General features: G+C 38.2%; 1 protein-coding gene across 3 annotated transcripts in view; it reads right to left on the reverse strand.

Moving 5' to 3' along the window:
- Positions 1-312: 312 nt before the first annotated feature.
- ugt8 (UDP glycosyltransferase 8) overlaps positions 313-25,641 on the reverse strand; it is a 38,011-nt gene continuing 12,682 nt past the window's right edge. For all 3 annotated transcript variants that reach the window (XM_042342769.1, XM_042342763.1, XM_042342774.1), the window contains 5 exons: positions 21,099-21,922; positions 10,862-11,004; positions 4,968-5,044; positions 3,806-4,025; positions 313-3,043 (listed from right to left, as the gene is read on the reverse strand). In XM_042342769.1, the coding sequence (XP_042198703.1) occupies positions 2,689-3,043; positions 3,806-4,025; positions 4,968-5,044; positions 10,862-11,004; positions 21,099-21,920 (1,617 nt within the window). In that variant the 5' untranslated portion in view covers positions 21,921-21,922 and the 3' untranslated portion in view covers positions 313-2,688. The remainder of the gene's footprint in view (positions 3,044-3,805; positions 4,026-4,967; positions 5,045-10,861; positions 11,005-21,098; positions 21,923-25,641) is intronic.

Here is a 25,641-nt window from a genome sequence, read left to right on the forward strand (position 1 = left end):
ATGTTCAGGTATTCTGGAAACCTCTCCCAATCACACATGTTTCACGTTCTTAAGAACATCTTTTGTGTGATAATAAAGGAAATTTCAGATTAAATGTTAAAAGTTTTGTTCACACCAAAAGTGTTATTAGCTGTGCATTTGTAGATTCATCAACAATCACTTAAAAACAGATTTCACACCACCTCATTAATTTGTGATTGTGAGTGCAAAAATGTAAGTGTTATTTAACATCCCCCCTCCACTGCAAAAGATGGATATATCAAATGAAGAGTATGAATGCAATGGTGAAGTATAAAATAGTATACACGATCCTTGCACAAATATATTTGTCACATGAAATGGAACATACAATGTACACATTCATTTATAGTAATTATGAAGTGTATACACAACTACCAGAATGTTTTACATTTATTTAACTTTTTTTTTGCAATAACAGATGACAGTGTATGTATTTAAAACTGTAGCTGGAATTAGACATTTACATTTTACATATATATATTAAAAAAAGAAGAGTTCCAGGCCAGTGTGTAATCAGTGCTTATTGCTTGGCTTTTTCACAGCTTTACCCCAACTATGCTACAGCTTGAAGACATTGTATCTGCTGTTATTTTACTGCAAAACAAATATTAAAACAAATCAAAAGATCTCTCCATATAGTATATGTGTTAATACCACACAGTTAACACCCCACTACTCATTGCCTCATGAAGCAGTTGACTGCTTTCTCTATGGTCACTTCATGGCAGCATTGCACAGTACTTTGAACAGAAATGAAAGCAACATAAACTTATTTACATTAAACTTTCTTCGTTCAAGCATTACATTTTTTAAAAAAGTGTTCATAAATCCGTCCAATTTCCTACATTCGGTGACCAACTGTGGCTCCAAGTGGGATAGAAACAGATAAAGATAGAATCTTTATATGGGTACATAACCTAGTCAAAACTCAAGAGACCACAGTAATATTGGATATGAGAAGCTCTGAGTTAATTTGTCAACTACATGAACTCTAATCGTATTGTAATAAATAAAGAAAATCTACACTCACAGCAGGGCTAGTACATATTGTAAGTAAACACAATGTCACACTGTAGACCAACTATGACAAAGATATAGGGAAGCAGCACTGGGCTACTATAAGTAGAATAGCTACAAAACGGAGTGCATTGTGTGCCCCAAGCATTCTCAAAAACAAGAAACTTCCAAGATGAGACAGGGTTCAAATCATCAGTAACAGCTGACACTGTTCACCCACATTCTGATGGAAATATATAAAGGCCATGCAACAAGTACTTTGGCAAGTGATGGGCAACAACATTTAGGAGTTAGTGATATCATAGCCCAGACAAACATGAACCAATCTCATGTTCGCAGCCTCTGTGCATCCATCAGCAGGCCAATAAAGTGGAACAAATCAGGAAAGTAGTAACAGGATCAATAATTCTATCTTTTTCATATATCGATTGTGTCCATCCATTGAACAGCCTGATGACCTGCAACATTCCTTACATCTATGCAGTAAGTTAAAATTCTGATGAGATTTGTTCAATCATTGACAGATTGGCTTATGTTGGACAATCGAGTTATTGGTGCGCATCTCAACTGGAATCAATATGTAAGTGAACTATGAAAATTTACACTGTAGTAAAAATCTAAACTTCAGTAAAGTGTGATGTGGAAAAATCAGTTACCAATCACTGATGCCATATTTTTAAAATTGAATTTGCAGAGTATCTTTACTGATTTCTTGGACACACTGCTTAAAGTTAAAAAAGTACCTATACAAATATGCTGCTATTTGTTGTAAACAATATAAATTTCCCATATTTGCAAATTATAACAAAGACTAACAATGCACAGCTTCGAAGGTACACAATAAACTTGTCTTCCTTCTCATGAACCACTTGAACAGGTAAGGTTATCTTTGGAAAACAACTTCAATGAAACTGCACTTGGGTAATTACCAAACATTACTTCTTTGCATTTCACAACTATAAAACTGGTTGCTGACTTTGATTCTGTGAAGCATTTGTATATGTAAGGGAAACCTGGATGTGTGCCCAATCCATTNAAAAAAAATCACAAAAATGGTGGGGAAACACCGTGCAGACCCTTGAATAAATCTGGACAGCCAGCCAAAAGGATTTCCATTAAAAAAGACTCATTGCGCCAGGTGAAACTTTTTCACCTGAGTCAAATAATTGACTGTACCAACACCACAATTAAATATTTAACTTATAATATAATATGTAATATACTATTTACTACAGCCCTCAGCTAACAATCTTTCTACCAACACTAAAACAAAAAAAAGTATCCAAGTATCAAACCCTTAATCATCTTCGTTTTTCTTTTTTTTAAACTGGGGCACCCAGCACACTTTAGTAAATCACAAAACAATTTATAAAAATTCATAATAAAACATTTTAAGAATTAAGGCCCTTACAGTTTCAGTGCCAAAGTAATTTGTGCAGGAATGCGAAGAATCAGATATACAGTATTGCATTTTAAATTGTGCTCATCAATAATGGTCCTTTGTCAGCACGTGGAACTTTAGGCAAAATGAGGTTAAATGGTGAACTTTTAAGTTATTTTCCTAAATGCTGTCAGTAATGTGTTACAGGTGGTATTACACCAACAATATAGTTAATGGTTAAATCTTTCCCAATATTACTGCATAGGTGTTCATTTCACTTTTTTTTCATGTTTGACGTGACCATTCTTCCGATGTTTACCGTTTGCTATACCATTGTAGCAATGTCCATTAGTTTTACCCTGCAGTACTTTGGATGAAAATCTTTTGGAAATCAACTTCACTATCCACAATCCTATCTTGTATGTTACAACAACACTCAGTGAAACAAGCAGCGCTGCATCCAGCAGGAAGTATTGGTAGAACCGGATATTATAAACAGCAGCACGAAGATGCTCTGCTCCACTATAACGGAGAATGTAGTTTATCCAGTAGACGGTTCGACTAACAGGATGCCCAGGCTGGTCTCTGTGAATTTGAGACATCTGTTCAGCCCGTTGCTTGTATCTAAAAAATGCAACAAATGCACTTATTATTCATTTCATTTTTGTATTTAGTTAAACAAAACACCAGACTAATGATAAACATGATGCAACCAAGTCACTTACTGACTGACGAGTCAGAATTGTTATGATCGATTTTAAGCAATTGTTATTCAGATCAAGAAATGGAAAGGGTGTAGACTTTTATTGTAATTTGAAACAGAAAAGTAAATTAGCATTTACGGTACACAGGAATTTGTTGCATACGTTGAAACCAGGGGTCTTAGTCGATCAATGCTAGGTGCACTCTCGCGCTTGATCAAAAAGACAAGAGGAATGAGTAATAGAATTGCATAGTTATTAGTCCAATTGAAAACAAATATAAACTATTATTTGAAATGCAGTAAATATCACTCCTTCATATTGATTTTATTGAGCACGTGCGATACAACACCTAATGTTGATCAACTAGTCGGAGACCCCTGGTTTAAACCTTTCCATAGTGGAACGTCACTCCACCACCACAGCTGTGATGATGCTTTTCTGATGATGATTTGGTCCAGTCAATGGTGCCAAAACTCAGTTTATGTTAATGTGATCAACATTTGTGCTAATCCAAAAATATGAAACCAAATGTGGACAAATGCAGATATCGAAAATTTTAAATAAAACGTTTATACAAATATTCTCTTTTAGCCAAACTTGGGTCCCATCCTTAACGATGGAAAACAAAGTGCCCCACCACACTTTATAATTTTGCTAAATTTGACAAAAATGTCTTTCTTACCGTGGATCTTTAATCACAGTTACCATGGCGTTGTATAGATCATCTTCAGTCATAGTCTTCCAGTTTAATGAAATGCCCATACCTTTTGCATGGACCCGAGTCATAGTGTCGTAATGATCACCAAACAGGGGAATTCCAACTACAGGTACCCCGTGGTACATCGCTTCAAAGATACCATTCAGACCCCCGTGGCTAAGAAAGCCTTTTATGTTTGAGTGACCTACAGTTGTATAAACAAAATAGTTAGTTTAGAATGCAGATAGTTTGATTCCAAATCTATTTAGCGGACAAAAAGACCCACAAATGAAGGAAATGAGAAATGAAAACCGGAAAATACGCCCAACTAGTAAGGGAAATCAGTCAACAAGAGGTGATTTAGGTGTGGGGTGGTGTTGAGAAGGCATGCCAACAAAGGTTACTGGGCCACAACTCATATATCTTGATACCAAGAAGCTGCTTAAGATAAAACTGACTGTATCAAAAATTGCAACAAATGCAAATGGTGGAAATATACGTTTCCTCTCATAAGAGAGATTTTTTTCTGGTCAGCCAGGTGTCTGATACATGTGGTAACCCATCACTATGCTGAAGAGTATTCACACCAAACTGAGAATTCCATGTATCCCAGAGATAGATTGCTGGAATGGAATGTGCGCTCTCTCCCTTGGGAGGGACACGTCCTGCTTACCCAATTCCGGAAAGTATTAGGCGCAGGTTAGCAAGAGCCAAGGCTTCGGGACCCCAGAGTGTGCGATGGGATAACTGCTAGAGCCTAACCAGCTAAAACCGCATTAATATCGCTGTCTAGTAAGCTTTTAATTATGTTGACAACAAAGTAAAATCTGGCAGCACTGCCTAGATCAGAGCTTCTTTTACTTTGGAGCAGATGAGATGTCTCCACAAGATGGACAATATTCTGTTGCATGTGGCGAGTGAACGATGAATAATAATAATAATAAATACCAGATCTCAGTAATAATGAATATTTTTTTTCAGATCAATCTTTGGCTGGCTTTCATGGGCATGTTATAACAAAGCTCATATATATTAGTTGTGCAACCATACACTTGTTAGTTCTTCAGAGGAACTTTTACTGTTTTCAACTGAAATGAGCCAAAGAATAGAAACTCGTGGGTAATTTCTCCACAAGGGATTTCTTTACCAAGTAAGTCATTTTGTGGCATCCATTCCACAAGCCTTGTATTATTGCCCAAATTGCTGGGCTTCTTTCCAGAATATCTGCAACAGAAAGAAAAAGAATATATAAGCATCTCTATGCGCTTGCTCTATAAAAATATTGGTACTTAACTATGAGAAAGTAATAATACATGAAGAACTACAACATCTATTAACGTTGATTACCATGTTCAATTTCCAGGGCTTTGAGTTGTCCTTCTGATATGAAAGGTGCTACATAAATGTAAATTTGTATTGTATTGTCTAGCCCAAACCTTTGCAGAACTTACTGGGGCTTGCATCAGAGTGCAATTTCTCTTCAGGTTTGTTGTTTTATTTTGGATAAGAAACAATTTTTCAAGTATGATTAAGTCCCAGAAAGCACTCGGATCCTTTGACTATTCTTTGACTATAATCCTTGCATTTTGATATAGCGCTTTTCAAAATGCAAGGATTATATTGATTGATAGAAGAGATTATTATTACTCCTTGAAAAAAATGTTTTCCCCATATATGAATATTTTAATCATCGTGATTGGATATAAATTTAGCCAGCATATAAGCCTTACTGTCTGACAAAACGAATGTGTCCCACATACCTGTCCAAATACGCAACTCAACATTTGAGATCAGGAAGGGAAATAATGAAGCCCTGAAGGCCTCTGCACAATGTGCTGAACACACTATTAAAATGATGCAGATGGGTGGCATTAAGCAAGTCTGGGCAGAGAAGGAATCAAAGAAACATGAACTAAAAACAACATACTCTCATCCCCTTCAAGATCCTGAAAAGACAACACACAACTTACTTTCTCAATCATGAGAAAATGCAACACACTGCCTGTCCTCCATCCCCTAATCACGCTGCCTCACCCCCTCCTTAGCCTCCTTCAAGTCCCGCCTCAAAACCCTCCTCTTCGACCATGGCACTGGTCACCCCCCTTACCTTCTCCCCCTGACCCCAGCTCGGGTCTGAAATGCTGTACACTATCAGGGCCTTGGGACGTCCTCCCGACGTGAAAGGTGCTATACAAATGTAATCTTGTTGTTATCTTCTTGTTGTTGTCCTCAACATTAACCATTTTCAAATAGGACACAGACTAAGTTATTTCAGTATTTACATAAGTAATATCAAAGTGCACTTCTACTAGGAACAGCTTTAACATGTAGCACACGTTATTTTATCTGAGAAATTAATATACAAATGCAAATAACATAAGCTTTCCTTCTTGAATGGAGTAAACTAAGAAGTTTGGTTGATGGTCTTTGGAATAAGTGAGTAGTTATCCAGAAGAAATACATCTGCTAAAGCTACTGATGTGATAACGTTCTTACAATTATATTCTACAGATGAGGTTCTAAACACATTTATGTTGGCAAACAGATGCCAGGCACTTCACAATGATAGGAGAGACCCAACAGTTCTTGGGCGTTACCCAATGTAAATAAAAGACCATAAATCTACACCTAGAATAGGGATGTCTGTCCCATCTCTGGGCTAGTTAAGGAGCATGGCCCAGAAAGTTTTACAGATCAAAATTTTAAAAATGTATGCTCTATCTATCTGCAAGTGTGAGCATCTTAGCAGCTGACCAGGCAACATCTGACTAAGCTTTCCTTTCTGGGTCATGTTTTAATTCACAGCAGATTCTGCCAACAAGAATGCAAAGTGGTGCAATGGCTGGGATAATAATAATAATCTTTACATTTGATATAACGCCTTATCACGTCTTTGAGACATCTCAAAGCACTTCACAGAATATACTGTAAAGTGAATTGTCTGTATATTTTGTGGGCAAAACATGGATGAGTCATTTCCTTTTGTCCAATCACTTTGCTCTGTGTAGGGAAAGCTAGAGTAGATCTGGAATTTTGAATGCAAAGTTTCTGATAAAAACATTCAGCACAAAAATGTTTTTCCTAAGGAATTGAAGCCATTTCGGAAAGATGTAATGATCCTTGTAATAATTCTTTAATTTGATATAGTGCCTTATCACTTTGTTGAGACGTCTCAAAGTGCTTCACAAAGTAAAGTACCGGTAATTATAGTGACTGTGTAAATATAGCAAATGTTTATTTGTGTATAGAAAATGACCTACAAACAGCTATGAAGTGAATGATCAATTTCATCTGGGGGCCAGGAGAAACTCCCTTCTCTTTTTCTGTAGTTCTATGGGTCAGAGCAGGGTTTGTTAACTACTGAGCCAGGCTGACACCTAGTCGATGAGTAAAAATGTTTTGGTGCAAGCTTATATTGAAATACCCAGAAATAATTCTAACTGCATATACCTTGCTACAGAGAAAGTAATCTGGGCTGTTAATAAATTATCACCTACAAAACAACCTGGCTAAGAATGGAATGAAAATATTGAAAGTAATGAAAAGTTCATGTTTTCATTTAATTGGCAAGGAATTGTGACTCACACCATCTTCAATCATTGACGTGTTTAAATTTGCTTCTTCATGAGTGATGTTGCACAACAATTTGGTACATTTAGGCTGAATGGCTTACTCCTGTTCCTACATCACATGGCATGGCCGTACACTAGCCCCCAATATGCCTGGCAGCTCTTGTTGATTCTGTATCACTTACCTACCAGAAGATGGTGCTATTGCATTGCAAATCTTTTGTGAAGCTTTTACACATTTTAATTTATCCCTACAATTGCTGCTCCATCTAGTGATTTTTAAACATTAGTTTATTGAAGCTTCTGTCTAATGAAACATGTGTGAATAATATTGAAACCATATAAGGCAAACATCCTGCATTGTTATTAAGACCATACTTTTGGGCACCTTCTGCCTTTCCCCAACATAGCTCTCCTTCACTGCGCCCACCCTCGGCTCAGTCTCTCGGTCAGCTGAGTGAAGTGCTACTAGATATATTCCTGAGATGAAAGGCACTATGTAAATATAACTTGTTGTATTACAGTAGTTTCCTGGGCTATTCCTATTGGAATGGATTGATCATATGATGTGCACTTATAATAATATAATAATAATCCTTGCATTTGATATAGCGCTTTTCACGTCTTCTCGACGTCTCAAAGCGCTTCACAGAATATACTGTAAAGTGAATTGACCGTACATTTGTGCACAGCAATGTCCCACAAACAGTCGTGGATTGAAAATGACCAATTTATTATCGCTTTGTTTTGGAGGGATTATTATTAGGCTCTGTGTGGAGTAAGGAAACTCGCCCAAGGTTTCGCCCTCTGTCGGGAATTAAACCCAGGTGTCTCGCTTGCAAGGCGAGTGCTCTAACCACTGAGCTACAGGACTCCACTTACAGTAAGTATCGCATGACAGCAGTAGGGGGCCCACTTTAACTTCACAAAGAGAGCAGCACAAATAAAATGCAAATAAGCAAACACCACAGCAAACAGCTCTAATGACCATTGATTTCAGAGGACTGAATACTAAATATATAACATCTTGCATCTTATGCAATGTAAATTACAAACAAGATTGCTAATCCCAATAAATTGCTAACCTCAATAAAACAATATATTTTTAAACAAAAATGACAATGATTAAAAACAGAAAGTTAAAACTACTTTAATATGCATTTATTTAGTTAAAGTCTAACTTTTGTCTTAAACAAGCCAGAAAGCAATCTTATAGTTTCCATGTATGACTCATTCAGGTTTTGAAACAACTGGTTAGGGAAGCAATTACTATATGGAGGTTTAAATTCTATTCTCGAAACTAAAGTCGTCTTGAATATCCATTACAAAGCAAATGAAATATAAATAAGGAAAGTGAATGAACGATATCCCATAATATGGTGATTACAGTGTGTTGACGGTGTGGAGAAGTATAAAGATCACCAATTTTTACTTGCCCTTAACTCAACTGGAGAAACAATGCTTATTCGTTTAAAAATAAATTAATCCTACTGCTGCCCCCCTTCCAATAAAGGGAATTAAAGAATGACTTGTTCACTTATAAATGAATAGGGCTAGCAAAGGAAACAAAATACTTAAAGCCACAGTGACCCAAGCAAACACGTCAATTACCAATACATTTTGAAACACAATTCTGTTCTAAGACATTTCTACTTATTAGACTGAGTTCTAAACCAGGAGAGGGGAGGGAGGATAGAGGGCAGAGAAGAGAAAGCGAAACTATTAAATTCTTTAAAATGCTGAGAAGCATAGCTTTATATACATGCAATAGGTTTTTTTAAACTAAGTATATGAGAATAACACTAGAGAAGGTAGTTTTTGCCCCACCACGGAGTAGTTGATATCTGCAGCCGACTTCCAACAGAAAAATAATCTGTTTTAAGAACCGTATTGGAGGTTTTAGGTTTAGATGTAAAGTACCACTGAGAGATAAATACTCCAAAGGACATGGTGATTTCAGTGTTGCAGGTATCTGTAATGGTGAATGTTGAAGGGGAGGAAGCCTGGGTTAAATGCAAGCTGACCTGGTTATAAAACTCTTCAGTTCAGCACAAATTCACTATAGCTGACTTACAATGGACCGGTGGTTTACAAGATGTGTTACACACTTCTGATGCTAACTAATTATTTCCTGCGTGTTGTGTGCATGGGTGCCAAGGAAGTACATCAAATTAACGCCATTAACCTGGCCTTGATTGTTTGCCTGTCTCTATTTCTGTGAGTTGGAGTTTAAGGGGACTTCTGCTAATGTGGTGTTGGTGTAAGAAAGCATCAGCCAGGGTCAAGAAATGAACAGCAACGTACCCCACAAAATTATAACTATAGAAATCCAGAAGCATTTATAGAAAAAAATGTCTTGCACGTGAACAGGATATCATAATATTGTTCTAAACGGTCTATTAATATGAAGAATGTTAAATCATAAAATTCCATTATAAATGTGGCAAAACAATAACCATTCCCTGCAGAAAAAAATAATGGCCTTGGTGTTTGTGCAATGTACCTTGCACAGCAGAACCTTGCTATAACTTGGTGGTTGAGGTCCACAAAATCCCTATCAACTCTATCACAGGGCATTGGACATCATAATTGTGCTTGCACGCAGAAAGCTCTTCCCACTGGATATTTAAAAGGCTGCCCTGGCACTGGGAAGCCAAAATGGCTGGCTTCCGGATTATGAAGTTGCCACTGAACTCACTACCTGCGCATTCCTTTTTTGGAGCTGCTGAGTGCTTTTGGGGTAAGTGAATGTCAGGATCAGTGCCCAAATTGAGGAAAACGCACTGAAGTCGATTCAATTGGACCATAATATTTAAAATGACTTTTGCAAAGTATGAGTTATGGTAAACTTGCACAAGTTGTGTCATATATGTCTTAGGTAAAGTAGCGTATAAGTCAGATTTTATATGACTAATACATAACAAATAAACAAGTACTGTCCTGGCCGGTGACATTAAGGCAAAGTTTCTGTATCATGTTTAACCCATGCATATTAAAGAAGCTGGTAAAGTCAGTGCAATAGCATGTTATGAGTTACCCGGTGGTTTTGCGGTGGCTAATACGACTAGAAAATATAAATTTAGGTGGATTTAATAGGACATTGAACAGGACTTGGGCAGATTTACTGCACTTATACAATTTATACAGGTCATACTTATGTGAGTTTATGTTTATAAGCAGACAGAGTTCTATTGCAAGTACTAGGATATTTTCAAGATTAGAGCTTAAAATTATTTCATATCTTACCATTTTATTCAATTTTAATTATTATATAAATTTTATTCATACATGTTTGGTTGCTTTTGTATGGATTTACAAAGCCCACACCACCATGATGATTTGTAAAAACGGAATGACTTAATTTCATTGCTCAAGTGACAGGTTCGATTAATTTTCTGAAATGCTTTTCATTTGTGCACCCTCACTACACCCCACCTCCACAACACCACCATCTCCCCAATTATGCACATACCTCCACACCACCTTCTGAGGTAGTCGAGCCAACGCTCCTGCTAGCTTGTGTGCAACATCATCCGACAGATATTTGACACCGGCACCAAATGAAACCAATACAAAGCCTTCCTCCTCAGCATCATCTGCCCAGGTCATGAAATCCTGATTCATACAAAAGAAACATATAAGCGGTCATTTTTTAACTATACAAACAAAATCATTACATGTTATGTACATCTTTTTTAAAAAAAACAATTGTTAAAAAGTCTGACTTCATCCAGAATATTTCAGCAAACTATTAACAAAACTTTCTGAAAGAAGTGTAAAGTGAGAACAACGTTACAGGACACACATACAGACAATTAATATTGTAGCAGGAAATGTCAAGCAGCAGAAGTCAGAGACCATATTTTTCAAACCCTCAACTGTGGCTGTGGCAAAATCACTTCTAACTTTAAATTTAAAGTCTTATTAGGGAGAGGGATTACAGATGAAATTAAATACACATGTTAAGAAAGTAATAACAGATACTGAGATAAACCCAAACATTCATACTCTGTCAATTACAAATAGTTTTTTAAAATCTCTTTGAATTAATAATGTGGGGTTTCATCAACCGTATCAAGCATTTTCCAATGAAACCTCAACAAGCACAATTCATGAATAAACTCAAAGAATTCAATTATATAATTGAACCCTCAAGAAAATGATAGGAAATAGGTGCAGTACTCGGTAACATTCACATTTTTATTGTACTTGTGATTCTCAAAATCACTTAACCAAATTATTTGCCAGAATAAAATAGAAATTTAGAACTATTTATCCCCGAAACACTTATCTGGCATTATACAAATGCCAACCCGGCTTAGTTGGTATCCCTCTTGTCTGAGTCAGAAGATTGTGAGTTTATGCCCCATGTCAGGACTTTGAACTCAAAGTGAAGGCTAACACTCCAATACGGTGCTGCACGAGTATTGTATTATCAAAGGTGCTGTGTTTCTGATGTCCTCAGTTAAACTGCCTATTCAGATGGATGTTGAAGATCCTATTGGCACTATTGGAAAAGAGAAGGGAACATCTTGGAGTCCTGTAGCTCAGTGGTTAGAGCATTCGCTTTGCAAGCGAGACACCTCAATTCCAGGCAGAGGGCGAAACCTTGAGCAAGTTTCCTTACTCTACACGCCTGATAATAATCCTTCCAAAAAACAAAACAATAATAAATTGGTCATTTTCAATCCACGATTGTTTGTGGGACACTGCTGCGCGCAATTGGCTGCTGCATTTCGTCCACAAAATATATACGGTCAATTCACTTTACAGTCTATTCGGTGAAGGGCTTTGAGACGTCGAGAAGACGTGAAAAGCGCTATATCAAATGCAAGAATTATTATTATTATTATCTTCTCTTTTCCAATTGGCCATAAAACATGCAAATATAGCTCTTGGATTTATGTTCAGAGAATAGAATACAAAAGTAGGGAAGTAATATCAAATGTATATAAAACGGTTCTGGTCCCTATACTAAAGGAAAGGGATTGTGGCACTGGAGAGAATACACCGTGGATTTATAAGGATGTTAACTGGGATAAGTGGATCCAGCTACCAAGAAAGATTGGACAGATTGGAGGTTGTCTCTCTAGAGTTTAGACCTGACAGAGGTGCTTACGATTATGAAAGGCTCAATAAGGTGTCTGTTGATGACCTGTTTCCACTTGTTGCTGAGTCCAAAACTCGAAGGCATAAATATATAATAGCTCGTCATAGATCTAATATGGAGTTCAGGAGGAAGCTATACACACAGAGGGTGACAGGAATGTGCCCGATTTTTAAGACTGTGGTTGAAGTAAAAAGCATCAATATATTTAAGTGAAAACTTGATGAATATGAACACATGAGGGGATGGGAGGACGGTAATAGGAGGGTGTGACTCATGTGGAGAGTAAACACGGGCACAGACTAATTGGGATGGATGAATGCCTTTTTCCATGCCTTCTCATTCTATGAAACATCCCAAGTTGTAGAACGTAGGCAAAAGTAATCAAATATCCAATTGCGGATTACAGTTTAAATATATCCAGCATTGCAATGTCAGGCAGTAACCTGCACTATACCACGGCGTCTTAGTAAAACATATCATTACCCGATGATGATTAAGAAATGTATACAAGGTATAAAGTGGTCACTAGTGTTTGATATAATCCCCATTGAAACAAAAAATGAGTTCAAGCTGACGTGCATCAAAATTAACTAGAAAAATGTTTTGCCCAATTTTACTTATATCCAAGTACTCCATATTTCTCAATTGAAATTACTCCATATTTCTCAATTGAAACATAAATATGTATTGCAAACTGGGTGTCCAATTCCCTCAGTAATTTTAAAATAATAATAATTAAATAATAAAATTATTTAAATTATTAATTAAATAATAAATTTAAAACAGTAGCATCAGTGCTATGTAGGCTAGTAGAGAAATACGAATTGATTCCACATGGTATGGCTCAATATAATGTACATTGATGTAGTACTTTTCACGTCAGAAGGATGTTTTGAAGCATTTCACGATGCTGGATGGGCATCTGAACACAGTGTGAGAGCCAAGTGGGGTGGAAGCCAAGGGAGAGGGAGAGGAAAGATGAATGAAAGCAGGATCAAAGAAATCTGTTTTGAGACGTGCATTGAAAGAGGGGAAGCAGGGAGGGAGGAAGTCGGAGTGACTTGGCAGAATGACTGAAAGCCAACCCTTCAATGGTGGGGTGTATAAGGCAGGGAATATGAAGCAAGTCCAGTGCTCTTTGAGCGAAGTGAGCAACCGGATTGCTGGGTTGGAGGAAGCCACTTGGGTAGACTGCTGATGAGATCATGGAGATTTATAATAATAATAATAATAATCCTTGCATTTGATACAGCGCTTTTCACGTCGGGAGGACGTCCCAAAGCGCTTCACAGAACAGACCGCAAAGTGAATTGACTGTATATTTGTGGGCGAACGCGGCAGCCAATTGCGCACAGCAATGTCCCACAAACAGTCGTAGATTGAAAATGACCAATTTATTATTATTGTTTTTGGAGGGATTATTATTAGGCTCTGTGTGGAGTAAGGAAACTTGCCCAAGGTTTCGCCCTCTGCCTGGAATTGAACTCAGGTCTCTCACTCGCAAAGCAAGTGCTCTAACCACTGAGCTACAGGACTCCACGAAAAGTGAAATGCAGGAGCACAAGTGAAAACGAGAACCTTGAACTCAATCCACTCGGTGTTGGGGAGCGAGGCTGGGGGCGATCGATTCACGGAGCCTAGAACGGAAGAGGACTTGGCTACAAGCTCCAGATAGTCTGCAACTTGTGTAGCGAAGAGCTCGGGAGCCCGGCAAGCAGAGCAATGGCATAGTTAAGCCAGGAAGTGCTGAAGGCTTGGATGAGGGTCTTGGCTTTTATAAATAATGCGCTGTTTTAGAACTCAAACGAATCTTGGTGTCAGCCTGGTTTATTTGTAGCATTCTTGCCACTGAGTCAGAGGGTTGTGCGTTCAAGTCCCATATCGGGACTTGAACTCACACTGTGTAAGATGACACTCCAAAGCAGTGATGGGGGGGATGTGGCACTGTCAGCAGTACCGTCCTTCGGGTGATACATAAAACCGAAGTCACGTCTGTCTGTTTGGGTGGACTTTAAAGATCCCATAAAACTGTCCGAAAGGAGAACGGAGATTCTCCCGGTATCCTGGCCAACAATCCGACCAAATATTTAAAAAATTATCATTTGTTTCATGATTGTTTGTGGGACACGGCTATGTGAATCGTGCTCCTGCATTTGCCGACAAAACCCACAGTCACTCCCTTTCACAGTAAACCATGTGAAGCACTTTGAAACGTCCTTCCGATGTTATAAGTCCCCTATACCAAATGCAAAGTTTATGATGATTATTATTATTATGATAATGATGCACCTCATCCTTTGGAAGGTAAATTGCGTATGCTGATATTTTGGGTGCATCTCCAAATTTAACCGGTTCGCTGCTTGGCTGGTAAGGCAACCACTTTTTTTTTTAAACGTCTGCTAAATATTAGTGACATTATAAGGAACAGTGACCCTAATGCACAAATACCGCCAACTCTTACAACATCTGCACATAGCAGCTCCTGGATAACTGAATTCAGTATGTTTGGGCCTTTTCTTTACGCCTTTATCGCCAAGTATTGAAGATTTCCTAAATTGATCACACACACAAAAAAAAAAACTTTCCGCACCTACATTGGAAGCAAATGCTATTTTACCCACACAAATATTTAGAATAGTTGAAACCAAAATGTACATAGAAGAAAGAAATTGTCTGGAAAAATTAGCTCAGAGCATATATCATGGAACTACCAGGGTGTGCAGCAGTCATTCAAGTCCTTGATTATAAAGGTCAGTGTTGTAACTACAGTGGAACTGTTAATGAATACACAGCTGTAGCTATGGAGTTAGCCACAGACTGACACGAACTGGTAGGACTAAACCCTGGTCTTATCTGCAATACACAATGCAAACAATAGTGACATAAAACCTTTTCTGTAATCCATCCGAGTCTTCTATAACCCTATTTGTTTAGCAAAATGTACAAGATTCAAGCTATTGACCAGTGTCACTGCAGCCTACAAAAATATAAGCAGGTCATTTCCTTTTTAAATGCAGGACAACACAATTTTTTTTCGACAACTGATTTGACCCCCATTCACTTTTCTTTTTAAAAAATAAATTTTTTGCTTTTGGAACCACCGTAATCCGAGCTACATCCAAATGTGAAAGATTGCACTGTGAATCTTCTTTTAATGTGAAGAAATATTTGGCATGTATGAATAATAATAATCATTGCATTTGACATCACGTCATCGAGATGTCTCAAAGTGCTTCACAAGATTTTACCGTGAAGCGTAGCGACTGTATATTTTGCAGACGAACCCTGCAGCCAATTTGTGAATTTGTGCATAGTAACGTTCCACAAAAAAAATGAAAGTAAATGACCAATTTTATCTTAGGTTACGTCAGCCAGGACATACAAGAGGAAATACAATACAAGAGAAACACTGATACTGATACCCTTTTATACTACATAAGTGATGTGGCTTTGCTTCTATTAAATTGTGAAAAATATTTCCCATTCCGAAGTGCTCTTGCCAGGTGCTACGAAGAGCTTTACGTACGTATAAGAGTTTCAGCAAGTGGTATTTGCAGTATTAAAATAACAGTATTAAAGAGCCCAAAGTGTGACTGGCTCTATAACAAAATTAAAATTCTTAAGGGTAGTCAAATGTTAAAAGTTGCCCAAATACAACCCACAACCTGACTCAGAGACGAGAGTGCTACCAATAGCCAGGATGATGAAACAACATTAATTTATGTTAAAAGTATGATAAAATCGTACTCTGACCTCTTCACAGAGCTGCAGGGGAGGTTTAAATGAAGATAGTCTTGAGCTTATCCTGCTAAAAATATCCCTCAACCATCTTCCCATCACAGCATCGAGCTTTTTTTCAAAAATGCGTGCAGCATCCGGGCCTCAACCACCCTTCCCGAAACCTGTTCCAGTCATTAATTACCCTCAGGGTAAAGAAAACCTTTCTGGTGTCTGTCCTAAAATTGTCCTTTGCAATTTAAAACCTATGGCCACATGTTCTGCTGGGATGTCCTCCCAACGTGAAAAGCGCTATACAAATGTAATCTTGTTGTTGTTGTCGCTATCTCGGCGCTCGGTATTGTTCTGGATTGACTTCAGCAATCTCATTGAAAATGTTATATACTTTTGAAAAGTACCCACCGAGACTTTTCCTTTCAAGACTGAACAACAACAACAACAACTTGCACTTATATCGCGCCCTCCAAGCAGGATAGCATCTCAGAGCACTTGACAGTGGCAGAGCCTGACACCGAGCCGGGGGCGGGGGGGGGGGGGGGGGAGGGAGGTGGTCATAAGCACGGTCGAAAAGGAAGGTTTTCAGGCGGGAATTGAAAAAGGGGAAAGAGGGGGAAAGACGGAGGGATTGAGGGAGAGTGTTCCAGAGCTTCGGGGTGTAGTGCCACCTCCGATTGTGGGGGGGGGGGAGGGTGCGAGGGACAGCCCTAATTTGTCTATAATAATCCTTGTATTTGCAGGGCACTATATAAATGCAAGTTGTTGTTGTAATCTCTACTTTGTAGATCCTTATTGGTCTCATTTACACTGCCTTTAGGGCCTGAGCAGTCCCCTTATCGTTCAGTGATCAGGATTGTATGAATATTCTAGGTGTGGGCCTGACCAACAAAACAAGTTAGGGATAGCATCCCAGAGTGCTCGACAACAGCGGAGTACGATGCTGAGCCGGGGGGAGGTGACCGTAAGCATGGACGAAGAGGAAGGTCTTCAGGCGCGATCTGAAGATGGGGACTGCAGGGGCAAGGCAAGGAGGGATAGAGGATTGGTGGTCCAGAGTTTCGGGGTTAGTGGCTGAAAGCGTGTCCACCATTGGTGGGACAGAGGACAGAGCGACATGCTCTGGAGCCAGCAGAGCGGATTTAGCATCTCATCCGAAGGACGGCACATCCAACAATGTAACACCCCCCAACCCCAACGCTACATATATTGGAGTGACTATCTGATGTCCAAGTCCCGATGTGGGGCTTGAACAAGAGGTGAGAGTGCTACTCCTGCGCCAGGGTTATGGATTGTTTTCTGCAGCGTTGCCTTCGATCTCCCCTTCCCCCCACTGCCAGATTTAAATTGAAACTAAGCTTAACATTTCTCGATCATAGTTTTTCTGGTATTACCCTACACGGTTTTGCAAACAGCCAGCAGCCAGCTTGAGGCGAAGGCCACAGAAAAAAATAGTTGTTGAATTTCCTGTCCAGTGATTGAAGGTCAAATCTGGTTTACGAGGAGAGCCAAGTAACATAGTGTGTTTCAAGCACACTGTGCCAATAAACATTTGCTTAATGGCACTCTTTGAATGATATAGTCTTCACTCTTCTGGCTCGTCAGTTTTCATGCACAACTTGACACGAGACTAGAGTAGGAGTAGGCCATACACCAGAAAATGCAAGCTGGTCAGATAGTTCCTTTTGCGTTACAAGGCATTATCTACTGCTGGAAAGAGGTTGTACATGGAAAATACATCAAACATGACTGTGTTCTTCCGTTGTACTGCACTCTTAACATACCTATTCTCCCTCATGTACCTGAATGCATGCTAACACATGTATGATAAGTGTGCGACTCTCAAGTTCATCACAGATGAACAGCATGATTTCCGCACGGCAGATGACCAGCCAGGCAATCTCCAATCAGAAAGTATGACTGACCAGGTGAATGTAACATTTCAGTGTCCGCAGCGTGATTTGTTTTGGAAGCATTAAACAATGAAGTCTAATTTCCAGAGTGAAATTGCACAGCATTACAAATTATTTCCCAAATTAAAAGCATTGCTTTGCTAGCGTGCCAAAGCAAAACTGACCACCATAATTCTTCACAGAGGCTAGTGTATTAAGACACCAATGTGCCAGTACAGTATGCCTACATTCAAACCTCCTGTATTTTACTGGAGGAATACTGTACGTGTAAGGGAGAGGTAGTGACAAAATGTAGATTCCTTTCTTTGGGGCTGGCTTCAGGTCACTGGGAACCAAATTCAATCAAAAGAAACATTGTCTTGAAGTGAGCAGCTGCACTTCAAGTCTAGAAATAATGAACAACAGAGGTGTGTACTAGTAATAATAATAATAATAATAATAATCCTTGCATTGATAAAGCACCTTATCACATCATTGAGACGTCACAAGGTGCTGCACAGAATACAGTTTAAAGTGAATTGACTATTTGAGAATGAAATACAGCAGCAAATTACACACAGCAATGTCCCACAAACAGTTGTGTTTTTTTAATGTTTGCTTTGTGGGTTTTTTTCACAAACCAATCTAAAAATCAGTAAAACGATGGGGGAGGAGAATCGAATTTAAATATGGGAAAATAGGAAAAGGGATAATGGGCAAGTTTCCTTACTCCACACGCCTGATAATAATCCCTCAAGAAAAAAAATAATAATAATTTGGTCACTCAATCCACGACTGTTTGTGGGACACTGCTGTGCGCAATCGGCTGCCGAGTTTCATCCACAAAATATAAAGTCAATTCACTTTACAGTGTATTCTGTGAAGTGCTTTGAGACGTCTCGAAGACGTGAAAAGCTCTATATCAAATGCAAGGATTATTATTATTGCGCAGTAGGTGCACGGTCACAAAACATTTGTCAAATAATGTGAAAGCCAAGAAATCATTTTGTCAGTGGTGCAATTTCTGAAAACATTATGAATTTCAGTAAAAAAAAAATCTTTGGTCCAGTTTCAGGTTATGCATATACAGTATATCTGTAACTGAAAGTTACCGAGTATACCAAAAAAAATCTTCCAACCACAACAAGCTCAGGTCAATTTGCCTCTCAAGGTCAAAGATAAATTAACTTTTTAGATGTGACCCTTCACCGGAACACTGTCTTGACCTAATTGGCTAACATAGTGCATTTACCCATTCAGGAACTTCAAACTTCATCACGTCTTAAACTCTGTGGTTAATAGCATTAAAGCCAAGTGGAGAATATCTATTTTTTTAAAAAAAAGATTAATCCTGCTGGTCGATGAATTATTCGCTGTTTTCATATTCAAATTTCGTATTCACCATTCCTTAATGCCGAAATATAGCCAAAAAAATCTTAACAGTCCTGTTTATCTAAACCTAAAACTCGTATCGAGTCCCAGAAAGTAGAAATTGTAACTTTAATCAGTGCTCAAGCATCCCGCATGGTGACAATGTAGGACATAGCAGAATACTCATTCCCATACAACAACAACTGTATGGAGTCCTGTAGCTCAGTGGTTAGCGAGAGACCTGAGTTCAATTCCAGGCAGAGGGTGAAACCTTGGGCAAGTTTCCTTACTCCACACAGAGCCTAATAATAATCCCTCCAAAAACAAAAAAACAAAAACAATAATAAAAATTGGTCATTTTTCAATCCATGACTGTTTGTGGGACATTGCTGTGCGCAATTGGCTGCCGCGTTCGCCCACAAATATACAGTCAATTCACTTTACAGTATATTCTGTGAAGCGCTTTGGGACGTCCTCCCGACGTGAAAAGCGCTATATCAAATACAAGGATTATTATTATTATTATTAACTGAAGATTACAGAGCTACGGAGCAAAATAAACCAAGGCACCAGGAAATTATCATTGCTTTACTGATACCAGCTGAGGCAACATCTTTCCACTGAACATTACTATTATCTGTCCTCATGATTTAGTCAATTCAGAGTTATTGGCACAAAATAACCACAGAATAAACTACATCAAACACTGTGCCCATTTCAGTAAGCCTTAGAAACATTAACGCACAACTGCAAGGGTCCCACCAGAAAAGCCAACTTTTATATCTTAATTCCAATTGACAAGCCTCTCTCTGTATAAGAGTCACGCTCATCAGCAGAAATCAGCTCTCAAAAACCAGAAAAGTTGTCTTTTAAATATTAATTCCCACTGTTGCATAACCAAATTTGAATCATTGCCTGTAATATAACCAGGCCATCACCTAGATTTAAAACTGTCTTTAAAGGTTCAGCTTGCAAGTTGACTTTTTAATCACAGGATTGGTTGAGTCCTGCCCAAGTCAGCACAGGATTCAGCAACTGGTGTACATGGAATAGCATCTAGAGTAGCATTTGAATTAAGTATCATCATAACAGAGATAAAGCAATAAGCATATTGTACTAATATTTTGTTATTTTCCATTTCTTTTAAAGCCACTAAAAAGAACATAATTGCAAGAATTTTTGTAACTGGAACGCAGTGTTCTGTACATTTGTTCTTCATTTCTCTCTTTTCTAGACATATTAACAGAATAAGGAACATTCATCCTTCAAGACATAACAAAAGGACATATTCAAATTAGGAAGGAAACCAATTTATTCTTAAAAATTCCAAATACCAGCATTAATTAATTGATTGATTGATTAATCCTTGCATTTGATATTAATTAATTAATTATTAATTACCAGCATTGTATTCAATGAAAATACTATTTAAATTTTACGTACAGATGCAATTTTACCTCAAATCTCTGTGGTTCACTATTTGAATTAAAAAAATGGAGCTGTTATTGTCTCTGTCCCACCTCAACAAAGCCTTTGAGATTAAAATAAATTATGCTCAGTTTTGAGCCCAGTTAGTAGTTGTAAAAGATATAGGCAAACCTTACTTCTGGCAGAGGGCTGGCAGGCTTTGTCAATATTCCTCCCACATACACAACGTTGGGCAAGGTAGGTCGAGGAAACTCGAGGGCTACATCCGTGCACAGCATCCACAGGCTAGCACCCTGTATCAATTCATACATGGAGCGTTCCGGTTCAATGTTGTATTTCTGCATTATTCGCTCATACTTTGGCAAGAAAAGAAAATTCACACCAAAGCGCGATAGTAGGTACACTGCAGTATTTGTAATTCGCTGAAACAAATTCATTTTGTCCGTAAGGAGAGAGTTAAACTCCGGCACGTAGGCGAGAGGAGTTGGAGCTCCAACCTCTGCTGGGTACCAGAGACCAGTAGAAAACACGGCATATTTCACTTCTAAAAGATGACCTATCACAAAACCACACATCTCATTGGGATCCACCAAGACCAGATCAAATTTTTCCTCCTTGAGTTGAGTGATGAACCCCTGGCTACCAACCATGAGGTCGCAATTCTTGGAGTAATGCTCTAAAATGTCAAAAAGCTCCAGTGCCGTTAGTCTTCCTGAGAAAATATTCCTCATCTTGGACTGCAGAAATTCATCCGCCGTTGTGCTATTGAAGAAGCCAGGATACCTCAGCAGCCTAAAGTAATCTGAAGAAGGTATTTCTCTGCCTTCTGATACTGCAAACACAGTCTCGTGCCCCTGCTCATGCAAGGCCTTAGCCAAGGTCTTGAAAATGTAGAGATGGCTTTCAAACATAATCGGGGGCACAACTACAATTTTGGCTGCCTTTGATATTTCCACAGAGCACCAAAGTAGTGTGAGGATTTGGAAGTATAATTTCATGGCTGAAAATAAACAGACACAAAAAAAATTAGTGATCAATGAAATAATGTTAGCGATCGTTACACCTAATGCTTTTATAGAATATCTAAACTTACACTTAAAAAATGTGGGGAGCATTTTCATTATAACCACAAAAATAGCTGAGGCATCATATTACTGAATTCTTTCAAATTCAATGGGCATTTCGTTAATGCCTGAAAAACAGATGAAATGGAAAATGTAGGACAGTTTAAAAAAAAACAGTATCATGGTACAGGATATTCAACAACTGTACGTTCAAATTATGATAACTTGCACTGCTTCTGTCAGCAGCTAATTTGCAATAATGACTTTGTGACTAATACTAAAAGTTAATTAAAAAGAGTCAACCTATTGCATCTAAGTTTGGTAGTTACATACACCACAAGCCAACAGTATTTCTCAGATTTGAATCCACTAGCATCACATTTGTTCCCCTTTATCGATAAGATGATTATACCAAAAATTAAAAGCTGCCAACAATTTATTTAACCCAGCAGTTGCAATAATCATAATTGTGCAAGTGTTTCCACCAAAAAGGAAATTACTACAATCTCAACAAAAATGATTCATAAACATAAGTTTGGGCAAAAGTTCTATTTTAGGGCTTTTATCAACTTTATAGCCACACGATTCCATGGTGTTTGGTTTAAAAATATGATGATGCTCGTTACTGCTGTTGGGCAGAAATCATGCGAGACTACCTAAAATGTTAGTCAAAACTCATAACACCAGGTTAAGGCTGGTTGATGTTAATCTACTGACACTAGAATACTAAACTGAGGCAAAACCAGAAAAATTGCTACTAAAAAACATTAAACAAAAGGCTGAGTGAAAACTGGGCAGTGCATTAAATCACTTCAACGTCTAAAAAGTGATCCAGTAGGCGTCGTTACGAGAAGTAACCTAATGTTCCTAATGTAAACAGTATTTTCTCCAGAGAATCCCCCGTATCTCCTGCAGACTTTTGAAAGCTTGGCTTGGATCGGAGATATCACTGGAATTGAGGTTTGGCAGAGTCTAGCCTGGATCCAAAGAAGGCATGGATATGGGTCTCAGCCGCCCAAAGGAGGAGATAGTAACAGAGGAGGGCAATGTTGCGGAGGTGTGGGGAGTTGAATGGGGCAGGACACGGATGTGGGGTTTAAAGGACGGTTGAGAGTCGAACAAGAAACAGAGGTTTCGCACTGGCTCAGTGAGGTGGAATGAGGGAAACAAATTCCCCAAGTGTGCTGACTGACCAGATAAAACTGACCCATTGGTAATCTTACTGCATTTTGCTCTCAGAAAGGTACAGAAAAGAGCAGAAAAAAAACAAGAATCTGTTTTACAAGTCGATTGGATTGCTTCACATCCCAAAGGATGGGAAATAGGATTAAAAAAGTGGAAAACTACATCAATATATAATTATGTAGGCATGGTAAAGTTAGACGAGACTAATTCAAGAAAGTAATATCAGAGGTCATAAAATCCCAATATTTCTTCATTTTAAAAAAACACTGAAACTATTCATCCACCCTTTCGACTGCTGGTAATAAATGAAAAATGGTAATCATGTAGCATGGCAACTGTCTAGGATCAGCCTATCCATTAAAGTTTTATCTCATATAATTGTGGACTTGCTTATGTGTCTAAGTCTCACTGAGCAACAAGACTGTCTGGTCATAAACCAACAGCCTGTTAAATTAACACAGGCCTGACAGGCTTTCCTAGATAAATCTCCTTACAGACAGACAGTCAAGCTTCAGGAAAATCCATTTTACTGCTCTACTTTACTCCCAGAAGATCCCATTTACTTCTCCTGTCTCTCAGAAGACACAAAGGGGTGAAGATCCGACCAAGATTCAAACTCAAAGTCTTCTGGTCCCAAATCGAAGCAGCCGGTCCACATATAGTAATACTTAAAGTTAAAACTAGTTATTCTAGTCTCACAATGATCAAATGGCATTTTTAAAGTGATATCCAACCATTAAGAAAAACAACTTTGTTTAGATCTTTATTCTTCTCCAGATCCTAAATGCAATTTATTAAATAGACATACTTACACTTCTAAGATCAACCAGATTGTCTGGTCAACCATTAACAGGCCAGTAAACCCTTGCCTCTAAGCCAGAAGGTTGTGGGTTCACTCAAAGACAACTTAAAATAATAATCCTTGCATTTGATATCGCGCTTTATCACGGCTTCATGATGTCTCAAAGCGCTTCACAGAATATACTGTAAAGTGAATTGACTGTACATTTTGTTGTACTGAACGGAAGCTTCCATCAATGTGAGGTAACAAACTTAACCAAACACTAAAATTCACCGAGAAGGCATTTGTTTACCAGTCAAAATTATTCGAGTCATTTGAGGTTNAAAAAAAGTAACACAGAATATTCTAGAAATTGTAGCACGTTTCATGATAAACAAAAGTAATGTACATGAGCATAGTAATAATTGCCATCGCATCCATTTTAGTATTACTCAGTAGAAACATACAACCCCATATCATTTGAGAAGTATAACCTGAATATTTGTGAATGCATTTGCCAGTATGACATTGATTCACAACATAAACATGTTTTCAATACTTCAGTCAATCCTCTATTTCTATCACCTGCTTGCATTGTTCCACCCAAGGGATAATCACGAATAAAAGATTGAGAAATATTTCCATTCCTTACATAAACAGCGCTAAGCAAGGTGACCTTTGTGACCACATTGCTGCTAAAAGATCTAAACTATTCAAATACAATTAAGATGTTTTTCAACAACCAGACCTGACAATAAACAGTTTTACACTCACAACCCATACCTGTCGCAATATATTGCAAGTTGAGTTGGTCCCTAGGATAAATAGGATGCAGTGAATGCATATTTATTCTACATAAATATTGGATCACATTGTACAGTTCTTCAGTTTGACATTGCAAAGGACAAGACCCAGTTCTTTTTAAACTCATCAGATTAGTAACATTACATTTTTTGCAGGGGGGAGGGTGGGTGGGGGGGAAGCCTTCAGAATCTTTGCATGAGTAAAAGCATGCATATGGAGCATTAACTCCCACACAGAAATTACTTTCTGTACCCTGAAATGAATACAGTAATGCAATCTAAAATGGACACTGCACAGCTCAACAGATGTAATTTTGCACTCATGGAAATCAGGTTTATTTCTCCAGTGAGATGTTAAACAAAGCATTTTACTATAAACATCCATTTTTTAAAAAAAATATTTAAAGTGGGTGTTTGCAATTATTTAAAAAATGCGACCTAGGTAGAAAATAAATAAGAGTAGGTGGGAAACAAAGAAACTAGGAATTCTTGGTAAAATGCCCGGGGGCCGATCTAGCTATAGGCAAACGTGTTAGCTGCCTAGAGCGGCAGATTTCTGCGATAGTGTTTTTTTAATAAAATGCTCAACCGGAGAGATGGGCAGAGCTGCAGCTAGCGTCAGTGGTGGCCTCCAGGCGTTTTAAGGTAAAATTATCACTTTCAAATTAAAGCTAAAGCTGCAGAACTTCTAAGGGAACAAGTTTTGCCTAGGGTGGCGGACTGTGTTGAGTGGCTTCTAAAAACACGTCTGCGTAATAAACCTGCAATCATTAAACAAAATATAAGTTTTACAGCAATGGCCAATTTCTATAGAGGACAATAACCAGAAAAGTTCAAAATACAAAGCAATGGGAAGACTACAATTATTACCTTCAGAAATTATGCT

This window comes from Callorhinchus milii, unplaced genomic scaffold (assembly GCF_018977255.1).
Source record: "Callorhinchus milii isolate IMCB2004 unplaced genomic scaffold, IMCB_Cmil_1.0 Scaffold1, whole genome shotgun sequence".
NCBI lineage: Eukaryota > Metazoa > Chordata > Chondrichthyes > Chimaeriformes > Callorhinchidae > Callorhinchus > Callorhinchus milii.